This window comes from Balaenoptera physalus (assembly GCF_965194825.1).
Source record: "Balaenoptera physalus genome assembly, chromosome: 11".
NCBI classification, from domain to species: Eukaryota; Metazoa; Chordata; class Mammalia; order Artiodactyla; family Balaenopteridae; genus Balaenoptera; species Balaenoptera physalus.
In genome coordinates, this window is record NC_138896.1 from 22920089 (window position 1) to 22938614 (window position 18526).

Genomic DNA, 18526 nt, shown 5'->3' on the forward strand with positions numbered 1-18526 from the left:
CTCCGCAACAGGAGAGGCCACAGCAATGAGAAGCCCGTGCACCGCAAGGAAGAGTAGGCCCCGCTCGCCGCAACTAGAGAAAGCCTGCGCTCAGCAACAAAGACCCAACACAGCCAAAAATAAAATAAATAAATTTTTTTTAAAAAGCAATTATAAGTACTCCCTCATTATCTAAATCTATTTGGTTCCTGAGTTTAGGGAAACAAAGAGTGGGAGTTTGGATAGTGGGAGATTCAACAGAAAACTTAACCAGATTCAGTTGATATGTAAGTCTGGACAATAAAAAAATCTGACACTCTGAGATACAGGTGGACATTTTGGAAATTTTTTTTATTGCTCTTGAGATAAATGTAATATATATATATTTTTTACATTGTAATAGATTCATATATAGAAAGGTAGAAAGAAAAAAGTAAAAATCAAAAGGAATCCCATTCCACAGAGATATTTGTTTTTTTTTTTTTAATGGGATTTACTATACATGCTGAGTTGTATCTTGCTTTTTTCAGTTCAAACCAAAAACTTAAAAGGGAAGCAAATGCTTAGTCCAGGCACAATAAACATTCAAATTTCAGTCTGGGAATGCTGATTCCTGCATTCCTTGGTTTAAATGGCGACCAAGAGGTGATGGTAACGATTATCTTGTAATTGTGCGGCCCTTTATATATTGTGAGCTCTCTAACATACACTATCTTGTTTGATCCCACAGCAACTTGGAGGGATGGGCAGGGCAGTTTTCTCCACTGTATGTTTGAACAGTTCTGGTAATTGACTTTCCTGCCTCACTCCTGAAATCTAAAACAAATCTGTTCATGTTTCTACCCTGCTTTAAGCCTTTCACCAACTGGATAAAGTGCAAGTTTCTTAGCAAAGCATACAGGGCGTCTTATATAACCACGCCCACCTGTCAATCACCATTTGGCACTCCCCTTACATCCCTTCAGTACGAAACTGCATTTCTTTCAGTGCGGACAGCTACGACTTTGTAAGCTGCTTTCTTTACCTAAAAAGCCCATTTGTCTGCCTTCCTGTTCTCTTTTTGCCACTCTTGTGCTCCCTGAGAAACATACACATATTTTTATCTTATAAACTGGCCTATATTGTAATTTATGACAACTTCTGTGCTTAATCTTACTCATCTCCACCCCAGAGCAAGGGTAGGCAGTATGTAACTAAATTCAGTTTCACAGATGAGATTTACATCTATGTTAATATTCCAATGTCTTATATTTCTGTTAGTATTTATGCCAGTCTTTCCCACTAGACTGGGAGCTAAAACGCAGGGTCTGAGTGTTTTATACGCCTCCATCTTCAAGTTACAGCACAGTGAAAGGAAAAAATCCAAGTTGAAGGCGCATTGTGCCCTGCTCGAACACCTACAAGCACAGCGCGAGGATTAAAACCCAGATTCTTTTTTTTTTTTAATAAATTTGTTTATTTTTTAAATTTTATTTTTGGCTGATACGGTATTTGTTTTTCTCTTTTTGGCTGCGTTTGGGCTTTCTTTAGTTGCAGCGAGCTGGGGCTACTCTTCGTTGCAGTGCATGGGCTTCTCATTGCGGTGGCTTCTCGTTGCGGAGCACGGGCTCTAGGCATGCAGGCTCAGTAGTTGTGGCGTGCAGGCTTAGTAGTTGTGGTGCACGGGCTTCGTTGCTCCGCGGCATGTGGGGTCTTCCCGGACCAGGGCTCGAACCCGTGTCTCCTGCATTGACAGGTGGATTCTTAACCACTGTGCCACCAGGGAAGCTCAACCCAGATTCTTAATCAAGTGTGTTTGTAACTGCTCCCAGGTCTCGATTCTCTAATTCCCAGACGAAACAATAAGAAGACGAAGCTAGGCCGTGGTAGGATCATTATTATTGCCCCTTAGTTTTCTCCGCGCTCCCACACAGCCAGGGATGGGGGTGGGATGGACTCAGCTACTGGACATCTGAACCACGTGCCGTAACCAGTCTGCAGCGCGAAGCCCGACTCTACCCTCCTTGACCGCAGGTTCCTGCTCAATCTCTGTGGTGCATGAGCGTGCTGCCCTTGATCGCCCCGCCCCTGCTCCCACATCGCAGTGACGCCCCTTCCGCCAAAGTTGCGTAGCCTCCTTGCGGCGCCTGCGCACTGTCACATTACGGCGGAACTAATCCGGCGACCTTGAGCTTTGACGCATTTAGTGCCAGGAAGAGAAAAGGGGGAACCACAGAATGCGTCACACCCGGAAGCGGAGATCCGGAAGTGGGGTTGGACAGGTTATCCCCAGGGGTGGGGCAGCGGAGGCCCAGGAGGAGGGGGAAAAAAGAAGGTGGAGGATCCTGGCTACTAATCTGAATCCGATACCGATTCTCTTAGACCTCAGAGACACAGAAAAGACAGAAGGGTGCCTCATCCCCCTTCCTCCCCTCCTCCCTCTCTTCAGCCTTAGCCATGGCGGAGGCAGGGGCCGGGCTGAGTGAGACCGTCACTGAGACAACGGTTACCGTGACAACCGAGCCCGTGAGAAAGGCGGGGGGCGGTGCTGTTTACGGGTTGGGGAGATACCGGGAGGGAAGGGATAGGGCTTTGGAGAGTTGCTGGAGAGGCTGGGCCTGGGGATATGGGAGGAAGTGGGGTTGGGAGAATCTCAAGGTATTGGGAGATTTTGGGTGTGTCAGAGTTGGTGCAGATGGCTGGTCAAGAGACATGCAATAGAGTTAGGATATAGGTGATGCTGCTTGGAGTGGTGGTGTGTATAAGTAATGAAAGAACGGGAATTTGGAGATTAAGGAGCAAGGGATGTGCTGGGGGGAAATGAAGGGCTGTGTGAGAAAGCATGGTTGGAGGCCAGCTGCAGGGGAATTTGACTGGAAGCATACTTATCAGTAAATATTTGTTGAAGGGATGATTGTAAAAGGAAGCAGAGGGAATGGGGGAACAAGAAAAGGAAGATTAAGATAGTATTCTGAAAAATCAGAGGAGATATAAATAGAGAAAAATGTAGCATTTTTGCAAAAACAACTTAAGTTGCCTTCAAAGGGAGAAGGTTGTGTTGGGTTTAATAACCCTTGGACTAAGGGAGTTTAGAGTAATAGTTACTAGAGATGCCAGAATGCTGGGGGATAGGTGGATAACAAGTGGGGAGGGCTGGGCTTGAGGATGAGAGAGGTGAGAACAGAGTCCTTTCTTTAATGGGAAAAAGAATAGTGGGTCTGGAAAAAAGAAAGGGAGATCAAAGATTAGGCATTGGTGACTGAGAAAATAATTTCCATGTATTAATACCACCAAGGATGATTTGGGGAGGAAGACGGAGAAACAGCGAGGTTTATATTTTCCTTTGAAGATTTGCTGGGACCTTTCCTAGGTTAGGAATTGTATCTTCTCTGTATACTAGTGGTTACCAAGAACAGGAAATAATACTTCATGATTCCTCAAGGGACTCCCTGAGGCCAATAATCTGTTCTATTTTATCTTCTCCCAGCACTCAGCTCCTCTGGCACTATGTCTGATCCTGATTGAGTTGGGGAAGGGAAGAGAGGAGGCCCCTGGGAGGAAGTGGGAAAGGTTAATAGGAGGGGACTAGCTAGGTATGCCCATCCTTCTTAATGTTCCAGGAGAACCGGAGCCTAACCATCAAACTTCGGAAACGGAAGCCAGAGAAAAAGGTGGAATGGACGAGTGACACTGTGGACAACGAACACATGGGCCGCCGCTCATCAAAATGTGAGTAATTGTCGGCCCACGGTAACCCTGGAGTCGTGGCTCCCCTCAGCATGTCTGCTGCCTTCTCACATTCACTGACCTTCCCGAAGCCCCCAGATGCTCACAATCCTGTGGCTGTCCTGGTGGTCCAGTATCAGGGAGAGAAGGTTAAAGTTAGAGGAAAAGAGGTAGGGAGAGGCTTGAATTGGGATGTGCCAAGGCCTAAAGTCAAGAGGTATCTGAGGTGGGATAAGTGGAGCTTTGGATTCCTGGCTGGAAAGGACGAGGGAGTTGGGTGTCTGAGTCCCAGAGTGTGGGCCTGGGGAAGTTGGTTCCTGGAAGGTAGAAGGAGAAAATGGTGAAAGTAGGGATTTTTACTGAGATCCAATGGGAATGGAACTGATGCTCCATCTTATCTCTTCCTCCTTTTTAACTGGGCTCCTCCCTCCAAATCCAGGCTGCTGTATTTATGAGAAACCTCGGGCCTTTGGCGAGAGCTCCACGGAGAGTGATGAGGAGGAAGAGGAGGGCTGTGGTCATACACACTGTGTACGGGGCCACCGCAAAGGACGGCGTCATGCAACCCCGGGACCAAGCCCCACCACCCCTCCCCAGCCTCCTGACCCCTCCCAGCCCCCTCCAGGGCCAATGCAGCACTAAATTCCTCTCTCCCCCACCATTCCTGTGTCTGTCTGGCCCTGAATGTATTCATGTGGCTACTCGGGGACTAAACCCATGGTTCGTTCCCTTCTCCAGCCCCCTCCTCCCCTCTCCTCTGCCTGATAGAGGGAAGAGGGGGAGGAGGGTGAACAGAGATCCTGGAATTCTGACTTGCTGCTATTCCAGCACCCAGGCATCTGGGTTCCCCCAGCCCTCATTTCTGCCTCCTCTCTTCAGGGATCCAGGCATCTTGGTCCCAGTCTTTTCCCTTTGTTCTCACTGCCAAACTACCTGTCCTGTGATCTAATTATCTTGGCCCCTTGCACTCTCTGCTTGAGTTCCAAACAGTTAAATTGGGTTTCCAACAGCCCCAGCTTTCACTGCCAGGGTCCTAGTCAGATTCCAGGCAATCTTGCCCCCGCTATGCTTGTTAATCCTGGCTTAGAGCTTTTCCACTAATGTATTTATGTCATCCTAACTCTTAGGCCTTGCCTGTGGGATGTGAGGTCTTATGTGAGACCTCAGGGCTCCTAGCCCTTTCCCTCCTCTCCTGCCCACTCCCGTCATGCCCTTAAGAGGAGTTAGGAGAGAGAGAGGTCTTTGTCATTCTCACCTTGGGAGAATGGGAAATGGAAAAAGAAATAATCATGTCCTCTCCCCTCTCTCTTCTCGTGTGACCTAGGGTTTCTGACAAAGCTGGCTTCAAGACTGGTCACTTAGAGCTAACTATCTACTCAGCCTTTGGTCTTCCAGCTTAGGAGACAGATCCAACACGGTCCCAGGGGCCTGGGTCCCTGGGAGAGGAAGGAACAGGGAGGGAGCAAAGAGATGCACTCTCACCCCTTCCTTCCTAGGCTTTGATGTCTCTGCCAGCCCAGATGTCCTGGCCTTCCCCACCCCTTACTGGGATCTGGATATCATTTTCCAGGCCTCTTGCCATGCACAGTTGCAGAGATCAGTCAAATCCATACCACCACTGAGATCTCATTTATTGCCACAGATGCACAAAATAAATAACCCAACATCACAAAATGTGTTAAATATGGGCCCATTTATACAAATGGGGAAAGAAGTGAGGCTATATACAAGGGTGAATTTGGGGTGTCTGGGCCATTCCCAGGTTGAGGAAAGGAGAGGTAGCACCATTGGTTGCTTGTTGTGAGTATGTGCAGGGGGGAGGTTTTAAGAACGTTCTTAATGGGAAAAGGCTGTAAGCATAGCAAGCCGCCATGGTGGAGTAGAACTGGCCTGCCCCCATCTCCCCCAGAAAGAGGGCCCTAAGGCCCAGGCCAGAGTCAAGCCTCTTGTTCTGGGGGAGGAGGCTTTTGTTTCTCTTGAGGAGAAACCTCAGAATGGACGAGGCAGGGAAGCCCAAGCCTCAGACCTGTGGAGAGGGCACTGGGCCCTTCTTTGCCAGGAGGAGAGGCAGGGGTGGGAGGTAAATGTTTGACCGGCAGGGCCTCTATGTATTAAACGTGGGCCAATTACCAGTACTGATGGGGCAGGACCTGTTCCCCAATTCAGGCCTGGGAAAGATAGAAGGGGAGAGATCCCTTGGGAAGTACTGGGGTAACCAAGGGAGAAAAGCATCCCAAGATTTGGGGGGGGCGGCGCGGGGGGCAGGAATGAATTAAGCCTCGGGCATGGATGTGGAAACTGGAGGCCAGTTGAGGTCCTAACTATCTGGGAGAAAACAGACAATGTAGGTGGGGGGGTGCTTATCAATACACCGGCAATGGGCGTGGACATGATGCCTGGAATGAGTAAGGATTTCCGTGCCCAAGAGGAAGCAGCCTTATTTCGGACCAAGCCAGAATAGGGGTTGTGGGTGAGCTTCTCAGCCTTCCGCTGGCACGAGGCAGAGGGGGACGCGGGGGTCGCGGGTGCACAGCAGCGGGAAGACGCGCTCACCCATGGGACCGGGCGCCTGGAAGGCGAAGAGCAAGTCCAGGGAACGGCCGTCGTAGAAGGCCACGCGGCCCCGCTCGCAGTCCAAGTCCACGCGGATGCGCCGCGGCTGAGGCCCGGCCCGGCCCAGCGGGGTGGGCTCCGGGGCCGTGAGCGCCCATAGGCGGCTGCCGCGACCCTCCACGGCCCACACAGCCTCCGCGGGACATAGGCCTACTTTGCCCTTGCGTCGCACCGACTCCCCGGCCGCGCCCAGGGCATAGCGGCTCTCTCCGTCGTCCTCATCCTCCCCGGAAGAGTCTCCGCGCGAGGCGGTGTCCGCGGTCTCCACCTCCCAGCAGTGGCGGCCAGCCCCGAAGCCCTGCGCGCCCAGCACCGCCGGGAGCTGATCGAAGCGCGCCGGGCCGTCGCGGGGTGCGGGTGTCCCCGGTGGGGCCAGTCGGACGCTGCGGCGGTCCGCGGAGACCAGCAAGCGGCGGTGAGCGGTGCCAGGATCCAGGGTCAGGTCGGCTGGAGAGGAGAAAGCAGGGGGAGGACCGTGTGAGCGGGCTTTCCGAGTCAGAGGAGGGATAGGATGGAGAAGATGCGCGGAGGGTACACAAGAGGCCCACAGCAGCTCAAAAGGCGGCTGTAGGACCAAAGAGGGTGAAGGCATATGAAGAGCAGGCTTGGGCAAGACCCAACCTGCGCTGATGGGCCACTTCCTTCTGGAGAATTGGACTTGGAGAAGGACCCTGCTGGCCCAGGGCAGGGGGCACAGCGCAGAGAATGAAGGAGGGGTTGCCCGGGTTTGTGGGCTTGGCGGAAGAGTGAGGCTCGTCTGACTTCTAGGGAGGGTGTGGACTGATACCTCAATCTGCAGCATCTGGGGCGGAGGGGGGGCGGAGCTGGGTCAACAGGATGGAGAAGATGGAGCTAAAGAGGAAGACTGATACCAGATACCAGCACCCCACGTGATAGAGGGGAGGGCCAGAGGGAGAAATCCAAAGTATCCTGAGAAACCAGCCCACCACCCGCAGGAACAGGTGGGAGTAGACAGGCCTATTTCTATAGGGAGGGCAGGGCAGAGGAGAGAGAAGGTGGTGATAGCCAAAGGGACCAGAAAGAACTAATCATTGGCCTTGTGTGTATGGGGTGCTTTGAGGAAAGATTTCTGGATTAGGGGTGCTAGAAGCAATCTGGGTTGGGTGGGATGGTGGGTGACCAAGAGGGCGGAGCACCTTCTCTAGGCAGTTTAAAGAAGGGCAGAGGGCAGCCTTGGAAGTGATGGAAGGAACTCCCCAGAAGCTGCAGAGAAGGCCCAGAGCCTCAGGGGCAAGGAGACGCGGGAATCCTGGGACACTTCTGGAAGGAAGTGATGAGAAGTGGTGGCAGCAGGGATTCCCCAGAAGCAGCTGACCCCCAGGGGTCTGTTGTGTGAGTGTATGAACAGGTAAGAGGAGAGAATAGCTGGAATATGAGGAATGAAGGATAGACCTTGTTATAGGTTGAATTGTGTTCCCCCCTCAGAAAGTTGTGAAGTCCCCCCAATACTTCAGAATTTGACTGTATTTGGAAATAGAATCTTTACAGAGGTAATCAAGTTAAAATGAGGTCATTAGGGTGGACCCCAATCCAATATATCCGGTGTCCTTATAAAAAGGGGAAACTTGGACCCAAAGACAAGTGTGTATAGAGAGAAGGTGCTGTGAAGACAGGGAGAATGCCATCCACAGGCCAAGGAACACCTGAAGCTATGAGAAGCTAGGACAGAGCCCTGGAACAGAGTCTCCCTCTCAGCCCCCAGAAGGAACCAACACTGTCGACACCTTGACTTCTACCTCTAGAATCATTTAACTTCTGCCTCTAGAACCATGAGATAATAAATTTCTATTGTTTAAGCCACTCGGTGTGCAGTGCTTTCCTATGGCAGCCCTAGGAAACTAATACAGACATCAAAAAGGACTTGATCATATTTGAGAGAGAAAAGGGAACAAACTGAAAACAGCCTCTCATTTAGTTTCCTCCCTTCTGCCCTCCTTACCCGTCAGTCTGTGAAGCATCTTTTTGACCACTGGGTATTCTTCAGGGAGATCGTCCTCTGAGTTAGATGACTTGGGAGTTGGGGCATCAAACCTGGATAGATGAGGGAGAAGGGTCAGGAAATTAGTAGACACCCTCTGCCCTCTGATGTTCCCACCCCCAACCCACTCACATCTCTGGAGCAGAAAAGGGTGAGGCCACACCCAGAAAACCTGTCTGTGAGTGGGGACAAAGATGTGGCTCCTGTAAGAAGGTGATGGATGTGGCAGCTGATAGTGGAAAAGAAGAAACAGTAAAAATGGAACTCACCTTCTCCATGTCTTCTTCGTATCCTGGGGTGGGCAGAAAAAAAATGGATGTGAGCTCTGGGCTTCATACTGTGGGGAGCTCTCCCCCCGCCTCCTCAGGTAGCTGGGTATGATTTGGTGAGGTCCCTCCACACATCTCAGACTGATCTCACCTCTTTATCCCCTGTGCTCCCTTTTCCTCTCATTCTCCCCCTTCCCCTTTCATGACCTTTCCTTCCTCTCAGTCACCACTTTCTCATCCTCCTAACTCCACCCCCACCATCCTCCTCCCTTTGCCGCAAAGCCTCTCAGTTCCCCTTCCCCCGCCTCATCCAGGCCTTTTTCTTGCCCCCAGAGTCCTCACCGTTCCCTGTTTCCTCCCAGCCCGCCCCCCTTCTCTTTCTCAGTGGCCCCCATCCTTATCCACCTTCCTGAGGGTGTATCCCCCTCCTCCTCCATCACACGGACCAAACACATACTTAGAGTCCTTAAGCTAAGAGTTCATTTATAAAAGCCTTATAATAAAGCTGCTTCCCCTTTTGCCATAAAAGCCCAGTGTCGTTTATTGGGCCCTTTGTTCTGTGTCTCTCTACCCTGACCAAGGAAGCAGCTGGACTTGGATGTGTCCCAGAAGGCCCAGCAGATCTGCAGGGTACCATGAGAGCCAGGAGAGGGCGCTGGACGCTCCCCCTCCAAATACTAGGATTCCCTCTTCCCGCTTCGCAGTCTAGTGGGAAAGACGGGCAGACCAGTAGGGTGGTGAAGGGGAGAGAGAAAAGGCAATTTGCCTAATTATGCCAATTACACCTAGACTAATTAGGTATATGTAGACTTCAAAGGGTGGAAGCAAGACTCGAGACCGGCTCGGCTGCTGGTGAGAAGCCAGTCGGGAATGCGGGGCGCCTGTGGGTCGGCAAGGGAATGGGGTTGGTTGGTGGCCAAAGAGTCAGGGCCCAGGAGGGACGCGGGAGGCTAGGTGGGTGGGTGATCGGGGTGGGATGTGGAGAGGAGCCAGAGGTCCCAACGTCTGTTTTCCCGGACCTTGCCTCCACCCGTGGCCGCCTCTGCCTGGGGCCCTGGGAGCAGCGGAGGACGACAATAACACCAGAGCAAGGCCCAGGCCGGAGCCCGGGGACCAACCCACGACACTACAGGGGAGTTTGGATCTGCCTCCCTCCCCTCTTCCCAACTTTTGACAGCCGCCTCCTTCCCCGCCCCTCCACTCCAGCTTTTTGTCCATCCTCCCTCCTGCTTCTCCTCCGCTGGGCTAGTTCTGATCTCCCTCACCAACCTCCCAGGCACCCAGCACCCTTCCCTCCGCCGGGCCTCCGCCTCCGGGGCGCCTAGCGGCATCTTTCCCCAGCCTCCCAGTTCCCGCGCTCTTCACCGGGCCTTAGGGGTCTCCTCGTGTTCTGTCTAGTGCCCCAACCCCTTCCCTCCAGCCCCTCTCACAAGACTCAGGCATCCGTCCAGCTTCGCTCTGGGCAAAGCGTCAACTCCTTCCCGGCATCTCTCACTTGACAGCTGCCGCCCCCTCGTCCTCTGCTTTTCTCTCCCCAGCTCCATCTTTTGCCTAAACTTCGAGAAGGGCCCCAGCTCGGGAGGTGCCATTCCCCGCTTCCCCAGGGAGCCCGCGGATGGCCCCTTCGGCCGACAGCTGCGGACTCGCGAAGCGCACCCCTGCCTCACCTCTCCGTGCGGGTCCAGGCAGCCCGTGGTGGGGATGCGGCCCCCTCGGCGTTTCCCCGCTCGGGCCCCGGGCTCGGCCAGCTTCTCCCGCAGCCCGCGGCTGATCCGCGCTTCCACCGCCAGCCGCACGTTAGACCTCAGGCTGCGGCGGGGGCACGGCCGGCCGCAGCACGGGCAGGCGGTGGGGGGCACCTCGGGGCCGGTGGCCGGCGGGGTCCCCCAGCGGCGGTCCAGGCATGCGCGGCAGAAGCTGTGCTCACACGCCAGGAGCACCGGGTCCTCGAAGGGGCCCCCGCACAGCGGGCACGTCGCTAGCTGCTCCAGGCGCTGCACCAGCCCCCGGCCCAGCAGCTCCGATGCCTCCATGGGGAGCCAGCGTCCGGGCGCCGTCCCTTCCGCGACCATCGCGACAACCTTCGGGCTACGCAGATGTCTGAGCGCCTCTGCTGCTGGTTGCGTCGCTGCTCCTCTCTCCGCCTCCCGCATTAACTTTCTGACGCTTTCTGGCGCTCTCCTGGGATCGCCTCTCTCTTCAACCAGTCTGTCTCCGCCAATCTCCCCACCACGTCAGGCTTTATAGGGAGGGAGGAAGCCCCTGCGGGAGGTAAACATCAGGCCTTGCGTAACACCCCATCTGGTTCTCCCGCTTCCCTGTGAGGTTAGGAGGAGGGTGGAAGGGAAATCTAGGTCTCGAGCCGAGAAGGTGGTCGCTAGGGGGCGCTCTGGGGGCAAGGTAGCAAGGTGTGGGGTGGGTAGCCCCCGTCACCCCCCCGAATTGCCCGAATCTCGCCTCTCCCTTGGCCTGCGGTGTACAGGTGGGCAGGGCGCCCCGGCTCGCTTTTGGCATGTGTGCCCACATCGCCAGGGTATGAGTCATTCCAGGTGGCTGGCACACCTACATCTGGGGGCCTGGGGCCCGGAAGCACGGATCCTGGTTTGTGCGGCTTTGGCAGGCCTCTGAGTGTTGGTGTGTGGCTGTCATTCCAGAGGCCTCTCTCCTCTCCATCCTCCTGCCTTACCTGTTAAGGGCTTAAGGACACTGAAGCTGTGGGGTAAGGGGTGGGGAGCAGGCGCCCACACTCCCACCTCAAGGAGTCAGCGTAGGGCTCTCTCAGCTGCACCTCAGGCTGGCTCCCATGGCCTCTCTTGTTTCTTCCTATGTCTCTCTTTCTAGTTGTCTCTCTCTCTTTTCCCTGTGTATGTTTTTATTTCCACTTTTCTCTTTCTCTCCTTCTTTGGCATGTATCCAAAGGTTGTCTATTTTCACCCTTTTGGTCAGCTGAGGCCCAGAGACCTGGCACTGTCAAGGTCACACAGTAAGGGAGACCTGAAGCGGAGCCATACCCAGATCTTCTGATTCATGGCCTTGCTGTGACTCCACCCTGCCACTTTTTAATTTCAGATCCCTAGAACTCCCTTCTACTTTCTGATTTTTTTTTTTCCGGAGTTTTCCTCATGCCCTCTTCCCTCACCTCCATCTCTCTCTCTCTTTCCTCCTTCCCTCTCCTCTTCCCTCCTTTCCTCTCCTCTTCCCTCCTTTCCTTCCTTCCTCCTTGCTCCCTCTTCTTCCTAGTTCCTCCACCTCTCTCATGCTAGGCCTTTCTGTCTGGTACGCCTGTGGGGCTGTGAATAAGTAAACATTCAGATGTCTACAACTATGATCACACACACTGTTGTACAAACATGTGTGTGCATCCAGCAATGTCTAAATGCCCCAAAATGCACAAATAGGCAGATACTTTCATATAATGCAAAATCACAGATATGCCCAAATAGTCTCATACCCACTGAATATCACTGGGATGGACATCCAGGATTATTTAGGGACAGATAGATGTATTCAAAGAACACATGCAAAGAGACACCCTGTCATTAGTTTTATTGTCAATAAGAACAGCAATACAACAGTAAGTCTTTATGAAGCAGCAGCATGTTATTAGGCAACTCCTCCAGGCATCCTTCTCTCCCCTACTTATCAGGGAGACACTCAAACATGACACCCTGATAAACAAAGTACACAAACACACTCATCTTGGAACAAACCTCCCAGCTCCATGCTCATAAAACGCACAGCTATCCAAGAAAAAGGCTTCAGATATGACCAAAGTCTGTTTTATAAAATGGACGTCCATGTAATGATAGGTAGAATAATGGTCCCCCAGAGATGTCTATGTCCTAATTCCTGGAACCTGTGAACATGTTACCTTACATGACAAAGGGGAATTAAGCTTGCAGATGGAATTAAGGTTGCTAATCAGTTGAGTTTAAAGTAGGGAGATTATTCTATATTATCCAAGCGTCCTTAAAAGTGGAGGACAGGGACTTTCCTGGCGGTCCAGCAGTTAAGACTCCACACTTCCGCTGCAGGGGGGCGCTGGTTGGATCCCTGGTCGGGGAACTAAGATCCTGCATGCCGCGCGGTGAGCCAAAGAAAAAAAAGAAAAAAGTGGAGGACAGACGCAGAAGAAGACAACCAGAGAGACAGAAGTTTATCTCTCAGCCTGACATTGCTGGCTTTGAAGACTGAGGATGGGGGGTCATGAGTAAAGGAAGTGGGTGGCCACTAGAAGCTGGAGAAAGCTAGGAGATGGATTACAGATGGAATCCAGCCCCACCAACAGGGCTTGATTTTAGCCCTGTAAATCCTACTTTAGACTTCTGAACTACAGAACTATAAGATAATAAATGTGTGTTGTTTCTCAGATTTCAAACAAAAGTTTGTGATAATTTGTTACAGCAGCAAATAGGAAACTAAGACACATGATTTCCCTTTCTCCCTCAGTCTCTGGCCCTTTGGGACTGTATGCACTTGTTTTTGCCCCTTCCAGTTTGTCACGTTTTTCGGATTTCTCTGCCTCTCTGGGCCTTCTGGTCTGTCCTCTTCTGTCTCTCTGTCTCTGTCTCTCTCTCCCTTTTTTTTTTTTTTTTGGACTGCTTCAATTTCTTGGCTCTATCCCCACCCCAAGGCCTCTTGGACATTAGGTTCTTTCTGGATCTGGGCCTGGAATATCAGAGAAATGCCTCTGAGTCTCATCAGGAACCTTGTATCGTCACCAATCCAAGAGCCTTTCTATGACCTTCAAGTCCTAGTCGATGGTTCATATCCTTAGTTGCACATTAAAGTCATTGGGGGAACTTTTAAACTCCTGATGCCCAGGAGACACCTCAGATCATTTAAACAGAATCTCTGGGGATGGGTCCCAGGAATCAGGAGTTTTAAAAGCTCTCCAGGTGATTCCAATGTTTAACCAAGGGGGGACCCCCTGTCTTACATGTTGAGGTTACAGGTGGACCTTCCCCTCCCCATTTTTCTCCTTATGCTTTACCTGCAGTGCCTTATATTTTCTGTTCCTTGAACATAACAAGACTGACATTACTGCCAGGCCTTTGCACTCATGTTCCTTCTGTTTGGGCCCTTCTTCCTCTAGCAATATCCATGGCTGTCTCCACCTTCTCATTCAGGTCTCAACTCAAAGGTAACATATTCAGAGAGGACTTCTTTCACCACTGTATCTCAAGTAGTTTTCCTCCAAAGTGCTCATTGTCTCTTTACCCAGATATATTGATTCATGGTATTTATCACTATCTGAAATGATCTATTTATCTGGTTTGATCTGTTTCTATCCAATAGAAGGTAGCTTTATAGGAACAGGAACCTAGCCTGTTCACTGCTGTTTTCCCTGAACCTGGAACCGCGCCTGGCACACAGATGGTCTCAATAAATATATAGCCAGTCATTGAACTGCCCATCACCAATAGGGCAATGCGAAAGGGTCTTTTGACTGACTCTGCTTAGATCTTCTAAATGCCAGATACAGATATTCTTTTTTTTTTTTAATTTTTGAGTTTTATTTTATTTATTTTTTATACAGCAGGTTCTTATTAGTTATCTATTTTATACATATTAGTGTATATATGTCAATCCCAGTCTCCCAGTTCATCCCCCCCCCCCCCACCTCTTTCACCCCTTTGTGTCCATACAGACACAGATATTCTTATCCTTCTCAATCAACAGTCATTCTTCGCCGGCAGACGCCAGGCCCAGTGCTGGGGGATGCTCATGTGAAGTGAGACATGGTGTTCAGTCTGGCTCAAGAAGCTCAAGATCTAGCTGAAACTTGCGTTCTATAACCAGATGATGAGGATGCCTGCTAAAAATGCTTTAGCTCAGCTTTTAAGCAGTAGTTGCTGTGAGTTCACACTTAATGATTTTAAGTACTACTACATGTAGTGCAGGGAAAAGGCATTTGGAAACAGACATTGCCAGGAAATGTCTCGCTTCTCAAGACTGTCTCCCTCCCTCACCAGAATCTGCAACAACTCTGCACTTGATCCTCTAATTCCCCCTTGGGTTTATTCTATCTCTGGAGAGCTGGGTGGGTGGGGGTGATTTTTAGTGTGTGTTGGCTTGGCTTGGCTTGGCTTGGCTTGCTCTTGTTGACCGTGACTGGATCCTACCTCTCTGTTAGCACCACATCTTCTTAATATAGATGTCTCCCACATAACTGTTCGCACCTCTTTCCAGCTCTCTCCAGGATGTCTGCTTGTGGTGTTGTGAAATGTTGCAGCTAGACACCCATGCATGGCACTGGGGATGCTAGAGGTGGGAAAGCCTTACCTAATCTCCTCATTTCTTTTCCATCTCTTCCTTTTTTTCTCTCTTTTTGTTTATTCTTCAGTTTATCTCTCCCCCATATCAGTAGCATCCCCATCTTTTTAAACAGCCTACAAGTCTTGGGACTTCCCTGGTGGTCCAGTGGGTAAGCCTCCGTGCTCCCAGTGCAGGGGGCCTGGGTTCTATCCCTGCCCAGGAAACTAGATCCGGCGTGCCGCAACTAAGACCCGGCGCAGCCAAATAAATAAATATTTTAAAAAGTAATAATAAAGAGCCTAAAAGTCTTTGAGAGCCTTGGAGGGGGAGAGATAGATATGAAAAGGTGTTTGGGAGACTGATGACAAGCCAGCCATGGTCCCTGCCCTTAGGAAGTATGATAAGGCAGGTAAAGTATATCCATCATCATCCAAAATCTGCCATTACTCAATCAGGGTGTGTGATGAGGCAAACAAGGTATATCTATCATCAACCAAGATATGTCATTACCAAATTGTAAAGGTGTGCTGAGGGGAGAAGAGTGAGTGGAGGATTATGTTTACAGATCAGAGAATGAGTGAAAATGATTTCAGGAAGGCTTCCTGGAGGAGGTGGCTTGTAATTGAAGGATGGGTTGGGTTGAGCAGGAGAGAAATGAAAAAGCCTGAACAAAGAATGTGAAGCATCTTTGGGGAAAAAACTGGAAGTGGGAAAAGAGGCCCAGGGGTAAGAAGCACAAATGAAGGAGACCATTACTCTTTCTCAATTCCCACTTACTCTTCCCCTTCCCAAAGATTTTCTTCGAATTCGATTGCTTCCAGAAAGACTCTTTTTTTTAAAAGACTGCTGTTTACAATGTGCTTTAACAGAACTGAAAGTCCTAATAGAGCACGGCAGCTTTCCTATTCAAGGGCTCCAGGAACTCTGGGTAAAACACCTCCTGATGCTCAGGGCAGCCTCAGGAAGGGTGAACTTAAGATAGAGATAGATGACGAAGATTTGACCAGATTAACCAAACAATCCTAATGCTCAAAAATGTGACCAAGGTTATATAGGACTGTCATCTTTATTGCCTGGTCTCTTGTTTAACCTTTTAACAGCTGTGGGGTTGAGAGTCCAGCCATTTTACAGTGAGGACTCGGATTCCAGCATGGTAAGGGATTTGCCTGGGCTCCAACAGCCAGTTAGAGGCAGAGCCAGGACTGAAATGCAGATCTACTGCCTCCAAATTCTGTGCTCTTTCCCTTAAAAATTACTTCGTCTCTTCTGAGACTTTATTTTCCCTCCTGGAAGCCTCCTCTGTCCCTCTCCCTTTAAATCCTGCTTAAGGCTAACAGTTTCTCCAAGATCTTGCCCCTCCTCAAGTTCATTCTGGATACTCATTTATTCTCCTTCCTTCTGACAACCCCCCATCAATGTCACTGACATTACTTTATCTATCCTTTAAATTCCCCCTTAAACATTTGCTAATCATTCTTCTCTTCTCAGTGTTCCCTAAGCCTTCTTATTCCCCCATCCTTTAGCAGTGTTCCTTTAAGAGCCGTGCATTTATTCATCCATTCATTTAATCATTCAAGAGCTATTTACTAAGCACCTACTGTATGTCAAACACTGTTCTAGGAGTTAGGATACAGTGGTGAACAAGCCAGCCATGGTCCCTTTCCTCTGGCAATTTTATTTATTTATTTAGGCTGCGTTGGGTCTTCATTGCTGCGTGCGGGCTTTCGCTAGTTGCAGTGAGCGGGGGCAACTCTTCGTTGCGGTGTGTGGGCTTCTCATTGCGGTGGCTTCTCTTGTTGCGGAGCACGGGCTCTAGGTGCATGCCCTTCAGTAGTTGCGGCACCTGGGCTCAGTAGTTATGGCACCTGGGCTCAGTAGTTATGGCTCCTGGGCTCTAGAGTGCAGGCTCAGTAGTTGTGGTGCATGGGTTCAGCTGCTCTGTGGCATGTGGCATCTTCCTGGACCAGGGATCGAACCCATATGCCCTGCATTGGCAGGTGGATTCTTAACCACTGCGCCACCAGGGAAGTCCCCCTCTGGCAATTTAGATCCTATTGAGAAAGACTAACTAATAAGCAAGTAAACAAATAAATTAACAAGATAATTATAGATGTGATAAGTGCTTTGGAGAATATAAAGTGGGTAATATACAAGGAATTAACTGGTGGAGGTGCACACTGCTTTTAATAGGGTGTTAGAAAAAGCTTCTCTGAGAAGGTGACATTTGAGCTGAGCCCTGACTGATAAGAGGGAGTCAGCATAAAAAGAGTTGGGGGAGAGCTTTCCCGGCAATGGGAACAGCAGGTGCAAAGGCCCTGAAGTAGGAAAGATCTTGATGAAGATCACATGCTATGAGGTGTGATGAGAATGGTTTAAAATGAGATTGGAGAGGTACTAAGAGCCAGGCTGTGCAGGACCTTAGGGACCAGGATAAGAAGTTGAGTTTTGTTCTACAAAGTGCAATGCCACTGAAGGGCTTTAAGTGGGGAATTTACATGGTCCAATTTATGTATTTAGACATTCACTTTGTCCTAGTCGTCTTCTCTTTCCATTTCCTTTTCTAACTCTCATCCGCTTTCACATATTCAAGATGAGCATCTCATTTCCAGCCCATTTCCCCATCAGGGAGAATGAGTCTTCCAAACAAACAGTGTATTAGCCTGTACACTGCACCAAGTGTAGCTAATTTGACTCTGATTCCTGCCTCTATTACAGAGTTCAAAGAATCAGAGATTTGTAGAATATTAGAGTTGAAAGGGGCTTTAACTCTTATATTGCAGATAAGAAAATTGAGGCCTAGAGGGGATGTCCTAACTTGTCCAAGATAACTGGTAAGTGGGGAAGCCTTTGTGGACCTCATCCTTCAAGAGCACAAGAGCAAATTGCTTCCTGTTTCTTAGACACTTATTTCAATTAAAAAGGTATTAACTGACTACTCAGTATATGTCCAGAGTTGGGGCCCAGCTTGACAAGGAATAGAAGGAGCAAATGACAAGGTCCGTTCACAGCCACACTGGGGTGTGATGGTGGGCATAACAACAACTGCCCTCAGGCAGCTTAGAGTCTGAGGGTGAGAGATACTGAATAATCACACAATGTATACAAACAGTGATATGAAGGAAGGTACAGGGTGATGAGAACTGTGCCAGGAAGGCCTCAGTACAGGAAGCAGAAATCACTCTAGGTACTTTAAGTAGCAAGAGATTTAACACAGGGAAGTAATTGACAAGAAAATCATTGAAAGGCCTGGAGAATTAAAAGTTATTAGGTCCTAACTGGACTCTTGGCTTCAAGGTCAATCACCATAGGTGAGAAATGCTTCGGCTACTGATAGCATAGCAGCCACTGCCCCAAGCGTCCTACTCCCATGCACCTCTCATGTTTATTGGAGATTGTCCACCTGACCATCTGCTATAGGAAAATGGCTTCCACTTCACTTCTGCCTTTCAAATCTCATACAAACACATCTGGGACTTCCCCAGTGGTGCAGTGGTTAAGAATCCGCCTGCCAGTGCAGGGGGCATGGGTTCGATCCCTGGTCCAGGAAGATCCCACATGCCGCGGAGCAACTAAGCCCGTGCGCCACAACTACTGAGCGTGCTCTCTAGAGCCCGTCAGCCACAACTACTGAGCCCACGTACTGCAACTACTGAAGCCCGTATGCCTAGAGCCTGTGCTCTGCAACAACAGAAGCCACTGCAAT

At 50.2% G+C, this 18526-nt stretch overlaps 2 protein-coding genes across 3 annotated transcripts; one reads left to right on the plus strand and one right to left on the minus strand.

Annotated features, from left to right (window-relative positions):
• The first annotated feature begins 2099 nt into the window (after positions 1–2099).
• On the plus strand, positions 2100–5358 carry PPP1R11 (protein phosphatase 1 regulatory inhibitor subunit 11). 2 transcript variants are annotated; one of them, XM_082415543.1, is made up of 3 exons: positions 2100–2240; positions 3579–3687; positions 4124–5358. In XM_082415543.1, the coding sequence occupies exons 1-3, from the start codon at positions 2196–2198 to the stop codon at positions 4324–4326; spliced, it is 357 nt and encodes a 118-aa protein (XP_082271669.1). In that variant the 5' UTR covers positions 2100–2195; the 3' UTR covers positions 4327–5358. The 2 variants fall into 2 exon arrangements, with proteins under 2 accessions (XP_082271669.1, XP_082271668.1); XM_082415542.1 differs by having other exon boundaries at positions 2226–2484.
• On the minus strand, positions 5295–11000 carry RNF39 (ring finger protein 39). Its single transcript, XM_082415449.1, has 4 exons — positions 10233–11000; positions 8566–8588; positions 8258–8349; positions 5295–6744 (listed from the first exon to the last, which is right to left on the minus strand). The coding sequence occupies exons 1-4, from the start codon at positions 10716–10718 to the stop codon at positions 6164–6166; spliced, it is 1182 nt and encodes a 393-aa protein (XP_082271575.1). The 5' UTR covers positions 10719–11000; the 3' UTR covers positions 5295–6163.
• Positions 11001–18526: the final 7526 nt, after the last annotated feature.

Excerpts from the sequence above, each read along its gene's own strand:
- PPP1R11 (XM_082415542.1), top strand. The coding sequence starts at position 2,416 with ATGGCGGAGGCAGGGGCCGGGCTGAGTGAGACCGTCACTGAGACAACG. Across the intron at positions 2,485-3,578 it reads TTACCGTGACAACCGAGCCC|GAGAACCGGAGCCTAACCAT; the intron begins GTGAGAAAGGCG and ends TTAATGTTCCAG. Across the intron at positions 3,688-4,123 it reads GGGCCGCCGCTCATCAAAAT|GCTGCTGTATTTATGAGAAA; the intron begins GTGAGTAATTGT and ends CTCCAAATCCAG.
- RNF39 (XM_082415449.1), bottom strand. The coding sequence starts at position 10,718 with ATGCGGGAGGCGGAGAGAGGAGCAGCGACGCAACCAGCAGCAGAGGCG. Across the intron at positions 8,350-8,565 it reads ACGAAGAAGACATGGAGAAG|GTTTGATGCCCCAACTCCCA; the intron begins GTGAGTTCCATT and ends TCATCTATCCAG. Across the intron at positions 6,745-8,257 it reads GATGCTTCACAGACTGACGG|CCGACCTGACCCTGGATCCT; the intron begins GTAAGGAGGGCA and ends TCTCCTCTCCAG.